This window comes from Oryctolagus cuniculus, chromosome 6, assembly GCF_964237555.1.
Source record: "Oryctolagus cuniculus chromosome 6, mOryCun1.1, whole genome shotgun sequence".
Lineage (NCBI taxonomy): Eukaryota > Metazoa > Chordata > Mammalia > Lagomorpha > Leporidae > Oryctolagus > Oryctolagus cuniculus.
Genome location: NC_091437.1, coordinates 54,799,302 through 54,825,835, shown reverse-complemented (window position 1 = coordinate 54,825,835; position 26,534 = coordinate 54,799,302). Strand labels below are relative to the sequence as shown.

At 44.2% G+C, this 26,534-nt stretch overlaps 1 protein-coding gene across 22 annotated transcripts in view; it reads right to left on the bottom strand.

Moving 5' to 3' along the window:
- TENM2 (teneurin transmembrane protein 2) overlaps positions 1-26,534 on the bottom strand; it is a 1,294,348-nt gene that overhangs the window by 272,362 nt on the left and 995,452 nt on the right. For all 22 annotated transcript variants that reach the window (XM_051844425.2, XM_051844426.2, XM_051844423.2 and 19 more), the window contains one exon: positions 15,348-15,582. In XM_051844425.2, coding sequence (XP_051700385.1) covers positions 15,348-15,582 — 235 coding nt within the window. The remainder of the gene's footprint in view (positions 1-15,347; positions 15,583-26,534) is intronic.

Here is a 26,534-nt window from a genome sequence, read left to right as displayed (position 1 = left end):
CAGCAATGCGCCTTTCTCAAACCGTGCCAGGCATGTAAGAAGGGGCGTCAACGTTGATAGTGGATTTGACTATTATTTAGTAAGTTATTCCTTGGAAAAAAAATTCAATTCTCTAAAATCTAACACCATAAACTTTGGGATTCTTAGTTGAAACCCATAAAATAAATGCAGGCCATTAAAAAAGAGAGAGACGGTAACATTCAAATGGAGATGTATATAATTTGGCACAATCTATCAAAATTCAAAGTGCATATTATACATGCCCTTTGATCAAGCAACTTCACTTCCAGGAATTTAATTTTTGAATCTAATCACATAAGTATGCAAAGAAAAACATATACACAAGCCTCTTCATTACCGTTTTGTTTGTAATCGCAACAATCTGAAAGCAGTCTAAATGTCCATCGACAGGAAGACACTGGCTAAGTAAATTATGGAATTCCGGAATATTACACAGACTTGGAAAAAGAATGAGGCAGGTCTACATGAAATTACCTGGAAACATTTCCACAATATTTCATTAAGTTAAAAAAAGGAAATTGCCAAATGGTATCTACATGATTCTATTTATATTAGAGTTAAAAAAAATTTGCTTGGACATCCATAAGCATTTTTAGATACTTAAAATCAGGAACCTTCAAGTGGCATTTCCTTGAAAATAGAAACTGAGAAGCAGGGAATGCTACCTTCTATTTCCTCTCTTTCCAATTGTTGGTTATTTTTACCAGAAGAATATATATATATTTTTAATAAAGTAATGGAAAAGACACATCCATTGTAATATGTGTTCTGATTCTTTGCCATAAATTTGTGACCTTTGCTTTGCAGAAGAAAATGGAGATAGAGACTCTCAAGGGAATCAGTAGGCACGACACTCCTCTAATTATGCAGGCAATGGTGAGGGTGCTGAGCAAAGCTGCAGCCAGATTTCTCCTCCCAGCTTCCAGTCATGGAACTTTCTGGGCCTCACTCTCCTCTTTTACAAAACAGACATTAGCCTACATAAAGCGATCTTAACATGCCTTCCAGAGTGAAAACTCTGCCACTGAGCTGCCAGTTGATGCCGTTTGCTCTTAAATGACCAGGGCTCAGTTTTAGCCAACCCAAATCAAGTTGACCTTGACTCCTGTCTGCTGACACTCTTGTCCAAACCGAGGAGCCAGCCTCCCAGAAGGTACCTGCTTATTTCCACATCCTAGCAACAGACCTTTTCCCCTCTCCTTTTCTATCTCTAATCCTCCCTCTCTCTATCCCCATATACATCTTCTTCCCAATTGCCATCATCTCCATTGTTCTATTTTCATTTCCCTCTCCTTCTCCATCTCTCTCACTTTTCCTCCTTTTCTCTCCCCATCCCTTTCTCCTTCTCCACCTATTTCCATCTCTCCCACTTGGTCCTTCATTTTAGCTTTGTGAAGAATGCAGCATTCTCCCCTTCCCCCAGGTTGAATGGCACAATGATGAATTTCAAGATGTGCATCTGGGGCTGGCACTGTGGTGTAGCAGGTAAAGCCACCACCTGCAGTGCCAGCATCCCATATGGGTGCCAGTTCTAGTCTTGGCTGCTCCACTTCCAATCCAGCTCTCTGTTATGGCCTGGGAAAGTGGTAGAATATGGCCCATATCCTTGGGCCCCTGCACCTATGCAGGAGACCTGGAGGAAGCTCCTGGTTCCTGGCTTTAGATTGGTACATCTCCAGCCATCGTGGCCATTTAAGGAGTGAACCAGTGGATGGAAGACCCCTCTCTCTCTTTCTCTGTCTCTGCCTCTGCCTCTAACTCTGAATTTCAAGTAAACAAATAAAATCTTAAAAAAAAAAGACGTGCATCACAGGTATAGCATGAGGACACAGTCATCCTGACACTGCTCGTGTATGGTGACCAGAAAGTAGACAAGGGTAAAGACAGAAAACACAGTATACCCAGATACACACTGCATATGTCCTCCCTACTTTATCTGCACCCCCAGACCAGTGTCACCACAGGCACCATGACAGTGTGATTCTAGGTAGGTTTCAATGCATGTGTGTTACCTTTTCCTTTTACACCAAGCCTTACTATTTTTGCATGACAGCAAATTAACTCATAGGACTGAAAGTAGCAATGGGCACCGTTATTAACATCAGGACACACTGCACTTTAGGACAACAACTTTTTTTTCTAATTAAGCACAGAATGATTCTATGCTGCCTGTATTATGACCCATTTCAGAGCTGACTGACCCCTGCAAAAGTAACCTACCCAAGATATTCACAAGAAAGAGGATAAAACACATTGCTGAGACCATTATGATCTTGAAGCATGGAGTTAAACATTTCCCATTCATGGTTTATGAAAAAGCAAAAACAAAAATTCTTCAAAGTAATTCAACTTGATAAAGGTAAAAGTGCTTCCCCAGCCATTTCCAGGAATTGAGAAATACAAGGAGATGTTGTGAGTTAACTTTCTCATCATGAGCCCTCATAAAGAGCACTGGTTAGTGAGACAATAAATGAGCGTGTTTTAATTAGAAAATGTGGAATCCAAGCACTTTTGCCGGAAAGAAGATGATCGCTTAAAAGAGACATCAGGAGACTAATAAAAGTTAAAATGCATTAAGTGGCCACAGTGAACTCCAAGGAAAAGTTGTGGGGGTATTTGAGACGTGAACCAGAGAGGGGGATGAGTCAGAAGGGGGCGGGAGTCAGCCAGCGGAACTTATTCTTTCTGCTTCATGTTGGAATCAGCTGTAAACCTCCTTCTGGGCCCAGGAAAATGAGGTAACTCTGTGCCCTGAAATTATCCCTGCCACTTACTCCACCCTGGCCAGGGCTGCATCTGCCCAGAGGAGAACATCATTATAATCACGAAGTAAGAAAGGCAGCCGGGCTACAGACACCAGCAGTGCATCTGACCTGAGCTGGTCTATGGGTTTTGCCTATCTGGTTTCCATCTATGGTCTGGGTTGGGCCATGCCCCTTTCTGAGGCCTTAGGTAGGCCTGTGATGCAGGTCCTGCCAATGAAAATGTTGTGTTCTCCAAAGCTTGGGGACTGAGCTGTTGCGGGCCCACTATCCTACTTGGGTTTCATAAGACGCAATCAAGGGAATGTTGAAATCTCAGGAAGAAGAGCTTCTCCTTCTGACTCGAACTCATGAGAGTATAGACTGTAGCTCTCTTAAGACCTTTGAAGAAGGAGGTCTGCCTGAGAACGCTGTTGAAACACAGAGAAAAATGAGGCGGAGAGACGTCAGACACCTGCCAGGATCTCATTTCTGTCTCACATCCTCCGTCCTCCCCAATTTCATTTTCCCGACAGGCGAAAGGGGACAAGAACATCTCTGCAGGGCTTTGATGCACACGATGTGATGCAAAGTACCCAGCAATACTTGGCACAAAGTAGGCATTGCAGAGATGATTATGCTTAAAAAACCAAAGCCAAAAGACTTCCCGATGGCTTCTGGGAAGTGAGAGGATGTTCAAGAGGGCCATGATTTCTCCTTCTCAAGTGGATTCTGAGATTAAGCAGATGGGAAAAATGATCTCACTGTCCCTCTGCCTTCAGCACACCGCTGCAGGACATTCTGAGAAAGAAGGGCCCTCAAGTGAGCTCAAGAACACTGTAGAAAACACACATAGGGCGCAGCCCCATCCCAGTCTCAAAAGGCCTGTGAATTTATTCCCTCACTCTCCTGCACTGGCCAGGACGAGGATATGGGCAGAGTAGATTTCTCTGGGGTCCTACCAAACACTGCAATGGGCCTGATACCTCCCTGTGCCTTCTCATCACATGTTTTCCTGCATAGCAGATAGGATCTTGTTGGTTAGAGACTAAAACGGACTAAAATGAAGCTTCTCTTACATTCTTACGTAAGTACTTAGCAATGCAGGAACAGTAACACCTGCACCTTGCCTTCAGTGCAGAGAGGCAGCTGTGGGGGGTTGGTGAAGGTGGGGAGAAAGAGTGGAGGAATGAATGAATTCCCATCCAGTGGCTAATTCTCCAAATCTCTGTGATGGCTGGGGCTGGGCCAGGCTGAAGCCAAAGGCTGTGAATTCCCCCCAGGTCAGGAACCCAACTACTTCGAGCCTCACCACTGCCTCCCAGCTTCCGCATTAGCTGGCAGCTGAGTCAGGAACAGAGCCAGGCCTCGAACCCAGGCACTCTGCTATGTGACATGGGTGTCTCCACTGGCATCTTAATCACCACACCAAAAGCCCATCCTTGTTCAATTTTTTTAAAAAAATAAGATCTTAAATGTCACATCATGGGGTTGCAACATCTTTAGAGGAGGACTCATTGCCAAGAAATCCACTCATGGACGCTTGTACCCAATTGAAGCTTTGAAAAACTGAAATGCAATTGCAAAACAATGTAACAGAAAAGAATTGTTATTCATTCTGCTTGGAAGTAAAAGGCACACACCATTAAGGTACTGATGACAGAAATTGTGGGTATCTGCAGACTCTTAAGCAGTTTTTTTTTTTTTTTTTAAGATTTATTTATTTATTTATCTAAAAGGTACAGTCACACAGAGAGGGAAATACAGAGACTGAGATTTTCTATCCCCTGATTCACTCCCCATATGGCTTCAACCATCAGGGCTGAGCTGGGAACTCCATCCAAGTCTTCCCACATGGGCAACAGGGGCCCAAGCACTTGGGCCATCTTCTGTTATTTTCCCATGCTCATTAGCAGGGAGCTGGATGGCAAGTGGAGCAACCAGGACTTGATCCAGTGCTCATCGGGGTGTAGGCATTCTAGGTGTGGCTTACCTGCTATGCCACAATGCTGGCCCTAAGCAGTGACTTTAAGCATGAAATGATTCTACAAGGGATTTAATAAATACACAACTCGGAGGGTTGATCATTCGTGTTTGGCATTGCCATGACCTCTAAAAATGAGTCTGTGCAAACAAGGCCCACAGGAAAGCCCCACACTGCTTGGCGGGTTGTGGAGGCAGGAGAGCTGTGTGAGAAAGTTTCTTAAACACTCCCCTATAATCTAAAGGATGTTGAGGTTCAGGATTCTGAGGACAAAGATCCCATCTCACAAAGACAAGGGAGACCGAGACTAATAAATCAAAGAAAACTTGAGCAAAGAAGCAGAGCCTGCTTGCCCAGCCTAGGAGCACCATGAATACCTTATCTGGCTTCTGTGAAAAGAACAGGATCATTGGGAAGCCAGAATTAGAAAAAGACTTGTGCTTTATCAAGTCTCTCCCTGTCCAAGCCAGATAAAATATCCTCTGGGAAGACTTCAAGAAAGGCCCCTGGGGAATGATGGCTGATATTAGCTGAATGGGCGAGAGATCAGAGAGAGAGATGGAAATACTTTTTTTTTTCCCCCCAACTGTGCACTGGACCCAAAAGTCTTCAACATGTCCGTAGAACCCGGCAGACTCTTGCTCTTACAACGCATGACCACAAGGTGGCCTCGATTTGTAATTGGGTCTCCATGGAAAAGGCTGCAGAGGAATGGAGTTTTCTAAAAGTTCTTTCTATCCAAGGGGTCAGCTGTGGGAACTTCCAAGTAAGAAGCTCCAGTCATAGGCTAAACAGGTTTTTAATTTTACAGACAGGGGTCCCATCTAAAAAGGTCAAGGTCTCCTTGGATCCCTCTACCTTCAAGGGTGAAATTTGCAAACCATGCCAGAAGTAGGCTCCAGTGGTCTTGATTAAGATGTAATGCTTGTTTCTCTCCTAATGCACCTTGTAATTTGCACACGTGCCACAACACTTTATTTATTTTCTTATTAATGGGGCTGAGTGTGTTTAGCACCACGAGCCATAAATTGCAGAGCACTGGATTTCAGCAGCCTTGCTTTATTTTCCTGCCAATTGTCAGAAAGAGATGTGGGGTGAGAAGTGCCCCTCCTAACCAGCTTTTTCTCTACTGCCCCCCATCCCCAACTTCCATCCAACAAGCAACCCTCCCCCCTTCCCTGTTTCCATCTGCCATGGGAGGGGGGAAAAGACACAGCCTGATTTCTTATTGGTGAGCTTGCCTATTGAGCAGCTCAGTTATTGAGATTAATAAGCTGCCAGTTTCCAAGGAAGACTAAGAAAACTGCAAAATTAAAGTGCACTGCAACGTGAAATGCTGCTGGTGGCCAGGCGGGATCATGGTGTCAAAAAGGCAAGGTAAAGCCATAAAATAAGGCCGAGCTTGAAAGGATAACCTAAAGGTCTCATTAATTTCCATGTTGCCTCTGATGAGGATGTAGAGGGGGCATCGTGCTCTGCAGTATGGAGAAATCAGGCTGCCTATCGATCTGAAAAGAGCTTCGATGCATTTGCTCCACATAGAATGAAGTCTAGTTTTAAAGCTTACTTGGAAACATAATAAAAAAATAAAAATTAAAAAAACAGCAAACAAGTTACTGTGGTTTAATATTCTCAAGATCAGGCTTGTCACTGATTGTGTCAGAAAATTATTTTGTTGGTACAAAAATCAGTCTGAGAACAGGTTTGGCACAGTCTTTGGCCTCCACATGGTGACAGTGTTTCAATGATCGTGTGACTTCTCTGGAAAGATCTCATTTATAAAGGTCTTGCATCTTGATTCTCAAATGGGTACTACCAAAAAAAGCAGCCAGATGAGGTGGAGATAACTTTGTCTTGAAGACAAAAAGTGTGATTTCTGAAATTCTCATACCCAAATTAGATTCCTTAGATGTCATTCATCAAACCCAATACGTGCAATGCTTTCTCAGAGCGCTTGCCAAGCTTCCTGCCAACAGGAACAACAGTGACATCCCAACGATGACCAAGTTTTCAGTCACGGTACCTGCAACTGCCTGTTGTTTCCCCTACCAATCAGGCAATGCCTTGTTTGGAAAAAAAAAAAAAGAATCATACAACTCACAGAGCTAGAAAGTAGCTGAGCTACTCGCTTCCACAGTGTTGACTTGTGTTCACATTTCATAATACACAGGGCACTGAGCCTCCCGCTGAGACTCAGCTCACACATACCCTGTACTGCCACCATCCTGGAGCAGCCAGGCCTGAGATTTACCATCCTGGGTTGCCCAGTTCTGCAGAGATGGGTCCCTAATATCTTGCCTGGCTTGATTTTCACAAAGACTAATTCTACGTCCAGCAACACACAGGTGATCACTCCATATAGATCATTTCTTTTCTTGTGCCATTTTTTTTTCAAAGTTTTTTTTTTTTTTGAAAGCCAGCATGAGAGAGAGAGAGGAAGAGGAAGAGGAGGAAGAAGAAGAGGAAGAAGAAGAGGAAGAAGAAGAGGAAGAAGAAGAGGAAGAAGAGGAAGAAGAAGAAGAAGAAGGAGAAGAAGAAAGAGAGAGGGGGAGAGGGGGGAGAGGGGGAGAGGGGGGAGAGGGGGAGAGGGAGAGGGGGAGAGGGGGAGAGGGGGAGAGGGAGAGAGAGAGGGAGAGAGAGAGGGAGAGAGAGAGAGAGAGAGATCTTCCATCAGCTGGTTCACTCCTTCAGTGGCTGCATGAGCCAGGGCTGGTTCAGGTGGAAGCCAGGAACCTGAAACTCCATCCAGGTCTCCCACGTGGTGACAAGGACTCACGTACTTGGACCATCTGCTGCTGCTTTCCCAGCCACAGAAGCAGGGAGGTGGATCAGAAGTGAGGCAGCTGTGACTTGAACTAGCACTCATATGGGGCTCCTATGGGGCACTGGTGCTGCAGCAGCAGCCTAACCTTGTGCGCCACAATGCTTGCCCCTACCTTGTGCAACTTTAAAGGCATCAACTTCACTGTTTCTGTAGTGTAAGCACATTAATTTGTCATCTGTCATAAGGCTACGCACAGATTTTTTTTTTCTAAAGAGACTATTATGTGGGACTTAAGGAAAATGGAATTTGAGGTCAGGGAGGTCCGGGTTCAAATCTCACCTTTGCCATTTACTAATTGGGTTGTATGTCAGTAACTTAACTCCCTGGGCCTGAGTTTCCCTTATTTTCCAATAGGTATGGTAGCATATCCTTAACAGAAGGCTTAAATGGATCACATGTATAAAGTTAAGTGCTAAGCAAAAAGGGTATGATAAAGAAAAATTGTTAAGACAGACCTATACAATCATGCAGAATCAACAACATTTCTAGAGAGATATATTTTAAAGGGAAAAATCAACTGCTGAGAGCTGTGGATACAGTAACTATGCTATTATTTGTAAATGCCTGCATTTCAGAGTTATGTATATTTTGAAATGAAATTACATCTAGATAATAAGTCTACTTAATTCTCTTGCTGCATCATATATTAAATATGCCCAAAGCTAAACTTGTGTTTTTTTGCCATCAAACCTGTTCCTTCTTCAAAAAATGACATCAGTATTCACCCAGACTCTTAAGTCAAAAAAATCATTTCCACTGATTTTTCTCTTGAAAGTACACCTCAAGGCCAGTGCCGTGGCTCAATAGGCTAATCCTCCACCTGTGGCGCCAGCACACCGGGTTCTAGTCTTGGTCGGGGTGCCGGATTCTGTCCCGGTCACTCCTCTTCCTGTCCAGCTCTCTGCTGTGGCCTGGGAGTGCAGTGGAGGATGGCCCAAGTCCTTGGGCCCTGCACCCGCATGGGAGACCAGGAGAAGCACCTGGCTTCGGATCAGTGCGGTGCGCTGGTCACAGTGGCCATTGGAGGGTGAACCAACGGAAAAAAAAGAAAGACCTTTCTCTCTGTCTCTCTCTCACTGTCCACTCTGTCAAAAAAAAAAAAAAAAAAAAAAAAAAAAAAAAAAAAAAGAAAGAAAAAAAAAGTACACCTTAGTTCTATGAATATTCAGTACTGCCACTCTAATCTAAAGATATACTGCTTTTCAGCTTAACTGTTATGATACTCTCCCAACTGGACTTCTAGTCTTGTGATACCGTCCACCTTACCACTAGCATTCCAATAACCATGTAGCAGCTACCATCATTAAAAACAAAATAAAACCAAATCTTATTTTACTCTCCTGCTTAAAAAATGCTTCAGTGTCTTTTCATTGTTCTTGGGATGGACATCAAAGCCTTGTACCATCTTGTTTTTGCCTAGCTTTCTAGTTTGCTTTCTTTTCCCTGATGCCTTAGCATTGCTCTCCTCACTGAGTCATTGGTTTTGCCACCAAGAATGCTCTTGGAACCTGATTAACACCCGCTCTTTCTTAGGACTCAGCTTAACTATCCATTTCTCATGGGTCTGGCTTCTCTATACCTCTCGTGACACCACATTTGTCACAGTAGGGACATTTGTATAATCATTTGTTCATGCTCTACATCCAGACTAGACTCTTTGTAACAACAGGGACTGTGCTTTTCTTCTACAGTGTGTCCTCATGAGTCTTTCTGGAATGAATAATGGATGGCCATCTTAAACAGCAACTGCCAAACTTGTTTGCAGCCTGGTGATCTTGGTGCTGAAAATGAGGGCTTCTGGTATTTCTAGGGCAAAGGTAAACTCAAAGGGGACCTTCTGGTGACCTGGTGCCCAGGTGGACTCAGACAGAGAAGCTTGCTTTAGCAAAACACACAAAGCAAAGTTGGGTTCTGTCACAGGACTACTTTTTTTCTATTTTAGAAAAGAGAAGCCTGGTTTAGAAACTCCCAAAGTAGCTGGTGACATGAGAGATTCCTAAGCTCATTGCTCTCAGCATCAAAAGGAGTGGACAGCTGACATTCAGGCAGCATTGCTGGTAGACTTGGCTGCAAGACCTTCCATGAGTAGGCTGGGAGGAAGATGGTGGGCAGAGTGATTTTGTTACATCCTACTTTAGAAAAAGCAGTATAGACTGCTTGCAATTTGTTCCTCTGCCTTATGTCCTGCTTTTTTTATAGCTTGTACTTCAACTCACAGCTTTTGGTAGTAGACATTTATGCTTATTGTTCTTTTAGATTATTAACACTGATCCAAAACTTCCCTTATATGCTTTCTTGTCTTATGCTCAGTTCCAAATTTGTATAGTCCTATTTTCAGGCTGTTCCTCCTTCATCAGCACCTCCAGTTCTACTTTCATAGCAAAAACAATGGGAAGAGTATAGTTGATAGAGAGGAGCTGGCACGCCTCATAATGGGGATATCAAAAGAGCAATGTGGAGAGGCCAGGGACCATCCCCCCTTGAGTCCAAGGAAATACTTTGGACTTGGCTTAGAACTTCCAGGGGTGGTAGAACACCTGTTCAATGTCTCCCAGAATTATGAACTTCCACCACACCTCAAGTCTGCATTAACAAAGGTAGAGGTGGTGAAGCTGTCTGTCAGTTTCCACTTCACTTTTAAAATTGTTGACTATATCAAGTTCAGCCTCCCGAATGTCTTGCCTCTCAGGGTTCTCTCTCCTGGTTGTGACTAGCCAGCTCTTATTTGGTTTGATGGACAGCAACATGGCATCATGCCCCTAGAAAGAACTCCTATCCATATACTCTTTTTTGGGGTAAGAAAATGACACCATTATAAGACACAATGTGTTTGAATGAGCAAATGTATTCAGTTCCTGGTAGCCATGATTCTAAGACAAGACAGTGGAGAATGGGAACTAATAATATGGTAGTTTTTTTGCTTTTCTCCACTTACCTAATAGGCAAACTTCGATTCATACCTCAAAACCAAGGTCAAGTAGCCCCTGAAGGGTGAAACACTTTCTGACATTTCTGGGAGAGTTACCCAGTTCTCTCCCCATACAGCCATGTAACTTTCACACTTTCCTGATGAATGTACTGCTCTAGTTTTCTATGTATGTGCCTATCTTTTCCTTTAGATTACACAGACTATGAGGGGCAGATACATGTTTTAATCTCTAACTTTCCAGAACCTAACATAGCCCTCAGCATATGTGAAGGACTTTGCTAATAATTGTGAATAAAAGACTAAGTTAATAGGACTTAAAAGAGAATCATAAATTTCAACAATTCCATGGACTGCTGCTAAAATTTTCTTATATGAGACCATTGCACTAATCGAGTTCTGTGGACTCAGGTCTATGAAAGGGGTTCCAGAGATCTGCTGACATCTGTCTGCTGTGCTTGGTTTCTGGTGTTACCCCACCTCAATGGCCTTAATCACACCTTTGCCAATCCTTGGCACTTTTAAAAATATTTATTTTATTATTTGAGAGGGATGGAAGGGGTTAATAAAGAAGTGGGAAAGAGAAATAGAGAGCTCCTATCTGCTAGTTCATTTGCCAATGCCTGCAAAAGCCAGCGGGCTAAAGCCAGGGGCCATGACCTAAATATGAGACTCCCACATGAGTGGCAGGGATCCAATCTCTTGGGATATCATCTGCTGCCTCTCAGGGTGTATATCAGTGGGAAGGTGGAGATTGGAATAGAGCCAGGACTCAAATCCAAGGCCTCCTATCTAGGATGTGGGTGTACCAACCAGTGGATTAAACTCTACGCCCAATACCCACCACAATCTCTGGGCTTTAGAACATAATGATCAAAGAACATCCACACGTTGTTCTTATTTTTCCTTTGGATGACTTTAAGATTTTGACAATCCTATCTACCTGCAAAATCTTGTCTTTTATCTTTTCCAAAAGCATCACTGAAAAGTCCTAATCATTATTGAAATGCTGGAAGCCCAAATGATCTGCCACAGCACTCTGTGGACGAGAACCTAAGTTCTTGGCAATCTTACTTCAGGAAAGCAAGAAAGTGATCTGCTTGGTTTTGTTGGTCCTCTCTACTAGATATTTGTCATAAGGATGCTTTATCACAAATGGTTCAAAAACTCCTGGGAAATGGACTGATCACATCAGGAGGTGGCGGATGGGAGATACATTTATGTGTTGCATTCTTATCACCAAGGCAAGATTCCTTGGAAAGAACAAACACTCTGAGGGGTCTGGCTCTTCAATGCCACAATTAGGTCAATAAACACAGGATCGTGGTTGTTTACTCATTAAATTTTGACCACCTGTCTTCGTGTATAGGAAGCACAAGTGTTCCAGCCAATGTGGCTCAAAAATCTATTATCTTCCTGAAGCCATAGGCTTGCAAATTAGTTTGTTTCACTGTTGATAAAAACTTGCTAGGGCGTGGGACACGATGTAGGTTTCCCATGTAGGTGACAGGACCCAACAACTTGAGTCATCACCTGCTTCCTCCTGGGTGTGCATGAACAGCAAGATTGAATCAGGAGCAGAGTTCAGACTCAAACCCAGACACTGTGGTATGAAATGTGCACGTCCCAAGGGGTGTCATAACTGCTACACTAAATGCTCAACACTAGGTTCTCTATCTTAAAATGGCAATAGGGACAGTTCCTCCCAACCGCATGGGTCACTTCCAGGCTTGAATGAGACAGACGATGTATGTGAAGTATCAGTGACTGGCATGCACAACCATACACAATATCATCTTTTTTTTTTTTCTTTTGACAGGCAGAGTGAACAGTGAGAGAGAGAGAGAGAGAGAGAGAGAGAGAGAGAAAGGTCTTCCTTTTGCTGTTGGTTCACCCTTCAAGGGCCGCCGCCGCCGGCACGCCGCGGCCGGCACACCGCGCTGATCCAAAGGCAGGAGCCAGGTGCTTCTCCTGGTCTCCCGTGAGGTGCAGGGCCCAAGCACTTGGGCCATCCCCCACTGCCTTCCCGGGCCACAGCAGAGAGCTGGCCTGGAAGAGGGGCAACCAGGACAGAATCCGGTGCCCTGACTGGGACTAGAACCTGGTGTGCCGGCGCCGCAAGGCAGAGGATTAGCCTACTGAGCCACGGCGCTGGCTACACTATGTTCTTTCCTTCTACTCTGTCTACAAAAACAGCTATTCAACTTTGGAGGAGATGCACAGTTTGACACACGTTCCCTCGGACTTACTCCCAATGGTAAAGCTAAAAATTTGCCATGGGACTCCAAATCCCATTAAGTTGGCAGGTACCAATGCCATCTTACTAGTTAAAGTGATTAGTTTAAGTATATAACTAATCATAAAGATAGGAATAAGTGTCAAAGGGATCACATAAATAAGACCAAATGTCTGCTAATAACAATAGATAGAATTAAAAAGGAGAGAACGATCCAACATGGGAAGCAGTCCACACAGCAGACTCAAAGAATGACAAATGCCCTAAAGAGCACTCTGGCTTCAGAATCAGCCCTTAAGGCATTTGGATCTGGCTAAAAAGCCCATAAGAGCATTTCAGGCATGAAAGTCAAGACACTGTGGCAAAAAAAAAAAAAAAAAAAAAAAAAAAAAAAAAAAAATATGGCCTACAAGAAAGATCTCTGTGAGTGAGATCCCAGTGGAAAGAAGGGACCATCCAAAAAGGAGAGACCTTTCTCTGAAGGGAGGAGAGAACTTCCACTTTGCTTATGACCCTCTAAATACTGACATTTGTGGACTCAAAAGGCATCCATAGCCTTGGCAGCCCATGTCAAGAGCCTCGGGTGATCACTGACGTCATAAATAAGAGTGTCAATTGTTAAATCAACAGGAGTCACTGTGTACTTGCTCCCCATGTAGGACCTCTGTCCTTAATGAGCTGTACTATGAGAATTAATGGTAAAACTAGTCTTCAAACAGCACTTTATACTTTGTGTGTCTGTGTGGGTGCAAACTGTTGAAATCTTTACTTAGTATAGAGTTAATCTTCTGTATATAAAGATAATTAAAAACGAATCTTAATGAAGAATGGGATGGGAGAGGGTATAGGAGGTGGGATGGGAGTGGGGGTGGAAGGGCAGGTATGGACTAAGCTGATCTTCTGTATATTAAGATAATCGAAAATGAATCTTGATGTGAATGGAAGGGGAGAGGGAGTGGGAAAGGGGAGGGTTGTGGGTGGGAGGGACGGTATGGGGGGGGAAGCCATTGTAACACATGAGTCATACTTTGGAAATTTATATTCATTAAATAAAAGATTAAAAAAAAAAAAAAAAGAAGGGCAGGTATGGAGGAAGGACTGCTATATTACAAAAGCTGTACCTATGAAATTTATATTTATTAAACAAAAGCTTTCTTAAAAAAGAAACTATTTTGTAAGTAATCATCTATTAATATAAAAATAGGGTGACTAGTTACCAACAAACTCCCTGACAGTTCAACAATGTGGGGAGAAAAAAGGACAGAAAACCTTAACCAGCTTTAAGAACACCTTCAACCACGACACGACTCCGAGTCAGCCTCCTGCACAGCTGTCTATTAGTGGAGCACTCTATCACGGCAGGCATTTAAATGTATACACTTAAATTCTCTATAGAGAGTATACATCTGAATTATATATGATAGCATATAGAATATATAATAGTTTTAATTGTCTACATATTTCAAGCTTTAGAGATAAAGAATGCAGGTGTGGTTAAAAATACCCTACAATTGTCCAAAAATAAAGCTTTGGAGTGATTACAGTGACAAGGCCAAATAACTCATTCATGCTCAAAATCTTATTTTAGAAAACCCAAAATGTTGTAGATGAGACACAACTCTACATGCAATCTATGGCTTTCAATTCCTAGAAAGAGTACAGATTGTTTCTGACTTTCCTCTAACCAAAGCAGTTAAAGTTTAAAGACGATTTGATAACTTTTTCATCCGTCAATAGAAATTAGGCCGTCTCTGTTCAGTCTCCCTGGTTCTTCCGGGCATAGAAACAATAGCAGCCGGAGTGCAGGACCCCAGGAGAGTGTGGGGATGAAGCAGCAAGGCCCTTTCAATATCTGTCAGTTACACCCCCTCCTACCACGCTATGACTGATGGCTCTTCTTTCAGGTCATTAAGGCACGCATGGCTTTGGAAGGTGGCACAAGGACTGAGGCAAAGGCAGAAACAAAAGAAAGCCCAGCCTGGAGATGTTTTCCCACCTGCTCCCTCCTAACTTCTGGGCTGCCCCTTCTCTCCTGTTTGTGTTTATACATTGCTGTTTGCCCCACAGGCATCAAGCTGTTAGTGTGTACAGGCGGGATTGAAGCAGGACTGCACGTTGGATGAAATATAAATTAAAATTACACTTCTGTCAGTCTGGAGTCAGGGACTGTTTCTCAAGGTCTCCCCAAACACTTAATTTCAAATGAGTCTTCATTTATTACTTCAAGAAAGGCCAAATGCATAATTTATCAGCAGCTTTCAGTCAATATACCCTTATAAGCATCTTTCCCATGAGCCTTTGAGTAAAAATATGTTATGCTAATTCTATTAGTTGGGTACACAAGAGCTGTCTAAGAGAGTAAACAAGCATTAAAAGGAGACACATGTGAACAAAGAAACACCTATCAACCCACTGTCCAGGGTCAAATTAGCAAGGGAAGAAGGAGGTGGCAAGCTTGCCCCATTGTTTACATCAAGGCTGTGTCTCCCAGCAGAATGTGGAGCTGCCTGGTGGCTCTGAGTGCATGAGTCAGGATAGGGGACAGGCAGACTGTGACCCTCTCTGTGGGAGATGGGTGGGGTGTGCCTCTCCATGAGCTGGGGACAGGGACTTACCGGGTCTCCAGCGGCACGTTGCTGTTTAGCACCCAGCTGTCCTGAAGCTGAACGGACTCCGGTGTGGTGGCCAGGTCATTGGGTGCTGGAGCTGGGGCGTGGATCTGACTCCGCCGATTGGTCAGAGAGTTCCTGTTGAGGGAGTTGGCCGACGAGTGGTGATGGGACAGTGTGTGGTTATGAGGGGGTGGCAGAGGGGGCCTCAGCGTGGACTGGCTGTGGTGGTTTGGAGGGCCTGCCAAAAGAAGGAGAAAGAGCCATCAGCATCCACACATTCCAGTCTCAGGCACTCTGCAAATCTGCAGAGTTTGGAAGCAAAGTCTCTATGATGACAATCACCAAACACCACAAACCAGACTAGACAGGCAAGACTGCAGAAAGCATCCCAGGACTGGCGACAATTATACCTGTAGTACTTTGCATTTTACCAAAGGCATCCCAAGAACAGTAACAGCAAACCATGCTAACCAAACCGGGTGGATGGGTGGATGAGGGCTGACCTCTGAGACTATGTGAAACACTTCAATACCACAAGGAGAGTAACATGACACTCAAGGTGGTAACAAGTCCAGCACACTCACTATGCATATTCTTTCACAGGTATCTCATCTTTCTCACGGCAATCATAAGACTGTATCAGGGAGCAACACTGTCATATGCAAAGAGCCTTCCCAAAGTTCAAGGAAAACAGAATGAAAAGATGCTGCCAATTTCCCATCCCCCCCCCCTTTTTTTTTGAAGCCCCTGCTACCTGTAGGGACCATCACCTGCATTTGTGGACTGAGCGGAACTGGAGAGGGGAAGAGTGCCCCCCCCCTTAGGCTCCAGCCAATCAAGGCCACATGACACTAGGGAGGGCTCGAGGTGGCGGCATATTCTAGCTTTTCTAGAAAAGCAGAAGATCTGGAGATGGGGTAAAAATTCCCAGTCTTTGAAAATACTGACAATTAATGCAAAGTATACAAACGTTGTGTGCATATATGTACATAAGCATTTGCATATATATGCTTGTGTTTCCATATACAGATGAGTAAATATGAGGGTACTTCAAAGCATTCGTGGAAAAACACAGTTGAAGGTCGGAGCTTATTTTGGCGCCAAGTATTTTTTCAGTACATTTTTCATTTTATGTGGGAAATGTGAATTATGAAAAAAACGATGCATGCATTTCTAAAGTTATTTTGCACCAAAATAAACTCCAGTGTTTCATTCCATTTTTAATTCCTGCAAACTTTCTGAAAACTACCCTTGCATCTCTGATATACACACACCATGGTTTGTGTGTGTGTGTGTATGAGAAAATGAGAATCAACGCAGTACACCTGTGAGTCGCCTCATTCTGGGAGCCTGATGACTTCTTTCCTGGGAGAGGTGAACCCTGAAGACCCGGTTTCTGCAGAAGGTCAGGGCGTGCCTTTTCAAACCTTGACCCCGGACTCCAAATCGCATCCTATTTTTCAAACAACAAAATCCTCCAACCATGCAGGAAAAAAAAGAACAAAGGAGAACTCTCCCTCTGCAAACACCTCCTTGTAGCAAATATCACCACACAGGATAACTCCATGCAAGGTTTTCCCAGCAACCGATTCTCAATCCATACAATATTTGAAGCCTAATGAAAACGAAAGCAGTTCCCGTGCAATAGAAGACTGTAATTTTGCTTTCATGGATGCCGAAACATGACTTTTCATTTGTGTCCTTCGACAAAGTTTATTTTCTGAAGCCTCCAGTCGGGGCTGGCAGCTCACCAGGTGACTGCTGAGCCTTGTCATTTTGGCCCCTGCCAACTTTTAAAATCCTCGGCTCCTGCTGTCCTGGCTTTAAGAAGTTGGCTCAAGTCATTTAAACAAGCAATTTGACACAAATTTCAACTACTTGTCTCCTTATGTGGCCGGGCTACATCTCCAAAAGGTGTAATCTACATGCTAGGGTTCCTGGGAAGACTGAGAAACATTCTGAGAGACAGACAACACTGCCAGTAGATTCCAGGTTTGGAGAGTCGCAAGCCCAAGAGAAAGGAGGAAAAATCTAGGGGAAACCAGTTCCTGGAAGGAAGTTTTCATGTCTGGGCTCTGGATGGATGGAAGTTACTTGGGGAAAGGGTTTTTGTGTTTTTTTTTTTTTTAATGTTCAGAAAAAGACAACGAAAACTCCAACCCGGTGGTAAATGCCGCTGTGCAGTTGTGTAGATTTGAAATCATGTCCTCCAAATGAACCTCTAATTCATATTTTACATTATGCATCGGTGACATTTTGAATATATCTTTGGGGGCGTCTCATCGCTGGAGCAGGCTATTATATTTTCCGGCATTGTTGTCTGTCTAGTAATGTATTATTACATAGTTATTTAGCATTTGTCTGTCTCCTATGAGTGGAAAGGAGTGAGGAAGCGGGGTGAGATGATGTGATAATGATTCCTCAGAGATGCTATCCTAGCCCCTCTCACACAGTTCATGAATTCTCATGCCTGCCTTTCCCCCACTCCCAACTGCCTTCCAAGTGGTGTCATTATTCCCCATTAGTGGGGTAATTACGAGACTTGCCTTGGGAAGACGGGGTGAGTCAGCGTGCAAGTGAGAATGAACCCTCCCCAGCCCAAGCCCCAACGTGGGACCTCGTGCTGCCTCCGCCTTGCACCCTCACCCCTGCAGACCACACACTTTCCCCAGGTACAAAGAGGCCCCTGTCTATTCCTTTGCCTTTTTTTTTTTTTTTTTTAATCCATTAAATGAATTACCAGGCCCTCCACCACCCCCACTTCCTCTGTGCTCCCCTGCCCCCTTCAGCCTGTGTGGCCTTTCTCTGTCCAACTGTGTGGGCAGAATTCCTCAGGTTGTTTGTATGCACAAGGGATCCAGGGATGGTGCCCAGGGGGAATGGAAGCAGCCACTGGAGCACTAAGCTGCAAGCTCCAAATAAAATGGATGTTGAGTTTTCCATTTAAAGGGGTGGAGTGGTCAAGTTCACTTCCCATTTTCCCTGAAGACAACCCCTAGAGCTTCTCAGGGTGAGTGTGGGGGTGGGGTGTGGGCGGGAGCTAGCAAAAGCAGAATAAGAGGAAATGAAATAATACTTAATCCTCCATTCACCCTTCCCTCCTGTGAAGCCGCATGTTATTTCACTGCAAATAAATAAGTCATAACAACTAAAACAAAAATTATGCAGCATCCTCAGTTTTCAAAGATGTTCGCATTGCTCTTGTTCATTTGCACTGAGGCACTGATGAACTTGCTCACTGTGTCTCTCCAACAGCCATGTTTTTCAAGGAGGTGCAGCAGACAGAAGGAAAAGCCACTTTTTTTTTTTTTTTTTTTTTTTTTTTTTACAGGCAGAGTGGACAGTGAGAGAGAGAGAGACAGAGAGAAAGGTCTTCCTTTAACGTTGGTTCACCCTCCAATGGCTGCCATGGCTGGTGTGCTGCGGCCGGCGCACCGCGCTGATCCGAAGGCAGGAGCCAGGTACTTATTCTGGTCTCCCATGGGGTGCAGGGCCCAAGTACTTGGGCCATCCTCCACTGCACTCCCAGGCTACAGCAGAGAGCTGGCCTGGAAGAGGGGCAACCGGGACAGAATCCGGCGCCCCGACCGGGACTAGAACCCGGTGTGCCGGCGCTGCTAGGCGGAGGATTAGCTTATTGAGCTGCGACGCCGGCTAAAGGCACTTTCAATACAGTGGTGGGGATACATACCTCAGTGATATGGGAACATCTAGGAGGGGCGGTTAGCTAAAGAAGTTGCTTGCATGAACCCAGGCATGCTACCTCCTTTCTGGAATTCGCAGCCTACTCATCTGCCAAATGGTGAAACCTGCTAAGCTTGCTATGAAAGAGGAAAGAAAATTGTAAAGGGCTAAGTGTGCCACCTAAAGGCCAGAAAGTTCCCCCAAACCATGAGCACAAAACCTCTTTGGGTCCCTTCAGGGATAAAGGATGGCCACGACATAACTGCGGTGCTCAAGGGCCTGGAAGGGAGCAGAAATAAACACAGACTTCATCATCCACCCAGGGCAAGAGCTGGCTGTAAGGAAAAATGTGAAGTCATGACGTGTGCACTGTCCCAGATTTCTGGTTCTGTGTTCCCTCATGACAACAACTGGCTATGGCCAAAGGTCCTGGGTAGTTTCTCTGGTGGGCCATAAACCCTAATAACCCTTCTATGTTAATGTGGCCGGATATATGCATCTACACATTTGTTACATTTTCCACTCCTAGTTTAACTGGTGGTGGCCTGGTATTCAGTGTGGGTAACATGAGTCTAAGACACTACAACCAATAATCTCAAACACTTTTTGCAATTATCAGTTTTTATTCCTGTCATCCAATGTACGTGCTTCTTAGGTTTTCTGTCTCAAAAATGCCAACAATGGCTGATGCTAACTTGTCCTGTAGTTCTTCAAGAGGGAAAATTCATGAAGAGCCCTTCTCCAAAGCAGCCAATGTCCTCCGTTCACTCAAAATAGAAATGAGTAATTCAGCTTGCTGAAGGAACCCCAAAGCCCACTCTAAGTTTCACACAATTATTAGGTTTAATTAATGCACATATTATTACTGGTTTGTCTATTACATAGCAATGAAGTCACATGATAGTACAATGTCACCACAAACGATGAGTTTGTGATAAGTTGATACTTATACAGTATCAACCTAGTAAGCACGCTACTAGTAGGAATAAAAACTGAAGAAGAAAGCAATGCTTTTCTGTTGTCTAATAGTACCAATTTCAATGAGGATGTGGCCAGTGCAAAACCTTGGGTTATCAACTCTTGTGCTGGCTACATTAGAGCAGTTTAAACTGATGTGGAAACAACCAATACCCACATTGGAAATAACAAAGGAAGGGAGAACTTTGGGGGAGGGAAGGAAGTAAATAGTTAATAACTGGCTATTGTTGCTGCACTTGGCCTAAATAAACGGCTGGAGGGCAGGCAGCATTTAGGTTGGGTCTACTCTTGTGAAAGGTGGGGGTAGGGAAAGGTGGGAGGGCACCCCCACAATAAGCAGCCTTGTTTTGCTCTATGGTCTATGATTAAAACGGATGACAAAATGGACAAAAGAAAAAAGAAAAGCAGGGGCTTGCATAAGTGCTGCATCACTCATTTCTAAAAATGGTATGCCAATTGTTAGCCTTTCAAAACTCCATACCCCTCAGACCCAAGATGATGCATTAACCACAAACTCACTGCCTTCTCCTCCTCCTCAGCCACCTGGTTGAGGCAAGTTATATCTTGACAACAATTTGAAGATGCAGGAAGTGGAGATGGTGTTGGTAGAAGCTTTGGAGTGTATGGCTGATGAAAACTGGCACCGAAAAGCTTTGTTCAAATCTGAGCTTGAATGGGAGCCAGAAGGAACTGGGGTGAGGATTTTCAAGAATAACAGCCCCAGGTTAGAATTCAGAGGGGAAGAGTCTGTTGCAGATGGCGGGGCCGGTGCTTAACTCTGATTCCCTGCATGGCTACTTAGGGGATATATGACCACTGGGAAGCTACCTAGTTTTTAACAATTTTATTTCTCCATCCGTCAAATGGGCACAGTCATTTTCTCACATACACTTGCTAAGGAAATCAAACGAAATTATATTATAAGGAGCTTGGCACAATTCTTGGCACATAGCAAGCTATTAGTAAGTATTACCATGATCTTTTGTTATCTGGTATAATTAACAGGACTGATAATAGGAATAGTAGTCATAGTAAGTATGGCTCTGTGAAGAAAATGAGTGGCTCCTGGGTGCTGCAGGCCCCATTGTTTCCCAGTTCCTTGAGAATGCAGCTCATAGAAAGAGATATCAAATGAACACTGGAGGCGACATCACCAACGTTAGACCCCTCCACCTCCACATTCAGCTCGCAGAAGGGCAGAGTGATGAGTGGTTGAGTAACTTGGCTCGGGACAACATAGGCAGTCTCAAGAGCATCTAAGCAATCATAAAAATGAAACACGGGATTCAGAGCTGGTGCAATCCCACAAACAAAACAGTTGATGTGAATGACAATAAAATATTAATATTGGCCATAGCTAACTTCTCTCTTTATATCCCGTACTTTGCTAAGAGCCATACACACATCACTGCAATGTATTTCCTCCTACTCATGTGAGAGAGTTCACTATCATTCCCGTTTTACAGATCCAGCAAGTGAGGTGCAGAGAGGTTAAACAAGGCACGAATGAGCACATAGCTCAGTAAGTGGAAGAACTGATATCCAAGCCCAGGAGTCTCGTTTTCTCCCAGCCATAAGCAGGGAAGACAAGGGTACACTCACACTGGAAGGGAGAATTAGACACCATCTTGGCTGATATATCCCTAGCAAACCCAGAGGAAAGCCAGCTTGATCCTTTTTTTTTTTTTTTTTTGTTGCACATTTGCTTTAATGGTTGAATCAAATTTGTGAGAAGTTGGAGGGAGCCATGCATGTCAGGGCTCTCTGCAGACCCACAACACTGTCTTAGTCAGGAGAAATAGGCCAGAACAGGCAAATCACAGTGCCACCCCTTTTTATGCCTTCCCCAAAGGCTCTCCTCCAACCTCTTCCTCTGGGTTGCATCCCAGTTACTACATCTGGTGGCCTGGGGTCTGAGTGACAATCAGTTCATGAAGGGGAAGAACCAAGGGCACGTTCTGTCCTAGCTCCTTTCCTGTCCCACTTGAAGCAGAGATGCATGGCTACTGACCCAGGGATGGAGGGATCGGGTCCAAATCTAGCCTCCCTGTCTGTTTGGAATAGAGGTTCTCACTTATCTGTAAGTGCTGGGCACCTTGGACTTTCAACTTTCTCCTTCTTTGCTTGCCTTAATGTCTACTGAATGACTTGTCTCTGAAAGAATGGACTTTCACACTGCTCCTGATGCATTCCAGATACTTGACTCCCCAGGGCAGGTGACCTGTCTGCAGTATTTCTCAGACTGGGTCATTACTGCAGCAAGTATTAGCCACCACTTTTCTCCACATTCCAGAGCAGAGGCAAGGAAAGAAGGAAGGATGAAGGATGAACGAGTGAGCCAGGTGATATCCTCTTTCTGACCTCCCAGAGCTCAGCTCCAGCCCTGGCTGGCTCCTCTCTGCAGAGAGGGTAGCACACGCCTGCCTCAGGAGCTTGTCCTTGGAAGGGCCCCACTTAGGCTGAACAGAGGACCAGAGGAAGAAAGCTCTGTGCTACTCCTAAGGAATGCTTTGTAGTGCTCTTGCTTCCCCAGAATATGGGATCTCAGAGAAAAAGCACTCCTAGTGTACTGGCAATGACACACACACACACACATATACACACATACAACAGCACATGGCAGAAGCCTGGGAATCACAATCATAAGGAACAATCATCTGTAGGCTTAGCAACCAAAGTTTCATCACCTCTCCCCACACTGACAGAAGAACAAGGTTTGGAGGGACATCTTAGATCTACCACCAACAATGCTGTTCGACAAGAATCAGCGGTGGGACAGGCACTCTGCACATTTTATTTTATTCAAAACTTAGAGCAACCTTCAAAGGAGGTGCTGCTCTCCCTTTTAAAGAAGAGGAACTGGAGGCACTGGGAGGTTAAGTGACACACGTGAACTTCACCCTGAACCGTGTGCTCTCTCTACGTGTCTCGCGGTACTCCCTCTGCACGTTGCAAACATCTCTTTGCTATCTGTGGGCCTGTGGTTCTGTAATATTTTGGGACTCTTCTGTGTTCTCCAGTAGACCAATCCCTCCAGTGGAATGCCTGTCTCTTGTGTTTTCGCATCTTCAGTACAAGATTACAGAGCCTTGTGTGGAACTGGTAGAGAATGAATGAATGAATGAGTAAATGAATCAAAGAATGACTCAGGTCCCAGGGGGTGACATTTGAGAGTCTCCAAGGAGAGGGATCACTGCCAAATTCTGCCTGTCTTTTGAGTGGTCCTGGTGGCTGCTGAGATCAGTGATGGGTTCCCCTTCATTTCCCCTAATTCTTACTGAGGGTCCTTTAACAGGGAGTCAGCCAGATACAAGGGAGAGAGAGCTTGAACTTCTTTGCCTTTATTTTTCAGTTGTTTCTTTCTAGCTCTTTTTTTTTTCTTTAAATAATAGCTTTACTGAGTTCCAATAAGATCCAGCTTTTTAAAAAATTACATTTCCGTGTTCCTTAGTATAATCACCAAAACGTACCACCATCACTGCTACCTAGTACTGCATTATTTTCATCACCCCATTGGCAAGACCACACCCATTAGCTACCCCTTTCCTTTCTCCCCCCACCCCCAGGCTCTGGCCAATGCTAATCTCCTTTCTCTTTTCAGCAATTCGTCTCTTCTGGACATTTCACACAAACGATGACTCCCTCTGTTTTTTATAACCCAGGTCTTTGTCTGCTGCAGAGTCACAGTGAGGTCCCCCGAAGTCAGAACTCACTTGGGACACACTTTGCATCACTACATGTATCTTTCCCTGGAAAACCGAAGCAGGTTTGCCATGGGTGCTTTTCCCGTGGGGACACTGCCGCTGTGCAGAACTTCCAGATGGGAACTGAGAAGGGAGGGCCGGTGGAGAGCCAACTGTGCACTTGGGGAAGCCTGCAGTTTGTTCTAGTGGTTTAAGCATGGCTATAATTCCAGAAGGGGGCCAGTGCATGGGGAGCCACTCCTGTAGGGAAGGGGCAGGTTGAGGGGGACTCCTGAATTGAGCAATCTGTAACTGCCCTTGGGCCCAGCACTTACAGTGATTGGGGGTTTGGGACCTTGCAACCCAAACAGGGTATGTTCTCATGCAGGGTGGGTCAGACAGGGCTTTTAATCATAGTTGCCACCGCATTTTACTAGGCTCCTATACTCACTCTCTGCTTTCCCAAATCACCAGCAAAGTATTCCTTGAGATCAATGTCAACTCCATTAGCTACTTTCCAAGTGACAAAGAAAAAAAAAAAGACTACTTGAAATACTTGAGAAGAACTCTTCTAAAGAGGAGATTTTATTGCACAGGTACGTCCGTCCGAGCAGTGCCTATCTGAGCATTTCAATAAATCTACATTACCCTAGGTATTTTGGTATCCTCTGGGAGGTGAAAGCCTATCAGTAGAAAGTAATGATTTTGGGCTTTTCAATTGCCCTAAGGATCTTCACAATACTATTAAGACCCATGAGCTCCCTGTCGAGAAGTTTAGGAGTGAAATTATTAATATGCCCAGACGTTATGTTGATTGTTGCACCGTGGCAGAAAATACTCTCCCTGTTATTTGAGCTGCATTATCACTTTCCCAAGCAGAGAATTGCATCAAAAATTTAAACTCCTCTCATTCCAGCTCATCACACAGATTTTCAAGGTCTTATTGTAAAATAGGCTGGGCAAAATTTGGATATTTCCCTATCCATGAAAGATAATATGTTTTACAAAGACCAGACTATTTTTTTTTCTTTTGTGGAGGTTGGGAGTGATAAGAAACTCCTCACAGTAGAATTCTTCTCCATTGAGATGTCTTTCTTAGCCCTTTAACTGGATTTTCCTTGGGGTGTCTTTCATTCTTTTTTTTTTTTTTTCCTTTGAGATATTCACAATGCTTTCCCCTGAACACAGGAAGGGCACCAACATAAAGATAAAATGTGATTCTGACTTCATAATGCAGCTCTCTGACGATCAGAACGATGGGGACCGACTGTGATCGTCACCATTCATTACTAGCAGGAATGACTGAAGCACACCAGCTAAATGGCAAGGATGGGATAAAGGTGCCTAGAGCATTTTCACTTCAAAGCTCAGAAGAATTATTTACTATCTGGGTGACCTTTTCCTAAAATCTCTCTTGGTACATGCCTTATAGGGCAAGGGAACAAAAGTTTCTCCACACTATATAAACAGAAGTCGGCTGAATGTCAGACCTCAAACTGCACCTGGTTTCATGTCGAGTGACAGCTACACAATGGGGCAGATGGGGTATATATTTCCAGAACACACACACATACACACACACATGCAAATAATCACCCAAACACATAAAATCAAATCCCCACAAGCTTCCTGAAAGAGTGTCTACTACCTAGCACTGTCACAAACAGCACTTGTTGGATTTTGTTTATCACTGTTTATTGCTGTCTCTTAAAGTTGTCTTCATTTCCCAAATAGAGTAGATCAGACCTCTCAGAACTCAGGAGCCTGAGTATGTACCATGGACAATGCACAGAAGAACTGGCTGCTGAGCAGAAAGGACAAGTAATCTCCCTTCTCCATCCTGCAGAGCCCCAGAAGGCAAACCACTAGGACCAATGCTTGGGGGCCAGTGGGCACCAGAGGTCTCAGACTGGTGGCACAAGTGGGAGTCAGGTCTCTGAGAATCACTAGCTCCCACTGTGTTCCACCGGAAAAATGGACTTCTTCCTAGCTCGAGCCCTGGTACCATTTGCAGGGCTTCCTTAGGTCTGTAGACAATCGTCTCTCCAGCTTCTGCTGGGTGACTGCTGGACTTAAACAACCAGAGTTTTAAGATGCATTAACCTCTCTGCAAACCTCTACTGTCTCATCCATAAAAGGTAGCTAACAAAAGTTCTGACTTGGTAAACAGTTAAATGAGATAATATGTTTAAAGGAATCAGAAAAGATATGACAAGTAGGAAGCACTCAGGACATAATATTTATTTTGCCTGAACTGGTTAATTCTTTTTCAAAGTGGTAGAAAGAGAAGTGACACAGACTCTGTCCTCCAAAGCTTACTATTTTGGGGCCAGTGCTGTAGTGTGGTGGGTAAAGCCACTGCCTGCAGCACTGGATTCCCATATGAGCACTGGTTCGAGTCCCAGCTGCTCCACTTCTGATCCAGCTCTCTGCTATGGCCTGGGAAAGCAGTGGAAGATGGCCCAAGTCCTTGGGCCCCTGCACTCATGTGGGAAACTTGGAAGAAGCTCCTGGCTCCTGGCTCCTGGCTTTGGATCAGTGCAGTTCTGGCCGCTGCGGCCATCTGGGGAGTGAACCAGCAGATGGATGACCTCTCTCTCTCACTCTCTGCCTCTTTGCAACTATGCCTTTCAAATAAATAAATCTTATAATTAAATAAAAAGTTATAAGGTTTACTATTTCAATAATGTGAAAGACCTTCTGTTGCCAGGTATTCCTAAGGTAAAGAGCACCACTAAAAATAAAGGAGGTTTTTTTTTTTTTTTTTACTAACAAATTGTAGTAGTTGAAGGTCTTACAGCAGAGCACAATTCTCAGTGAGCTAATTTTTCACATCTGCAGCTTA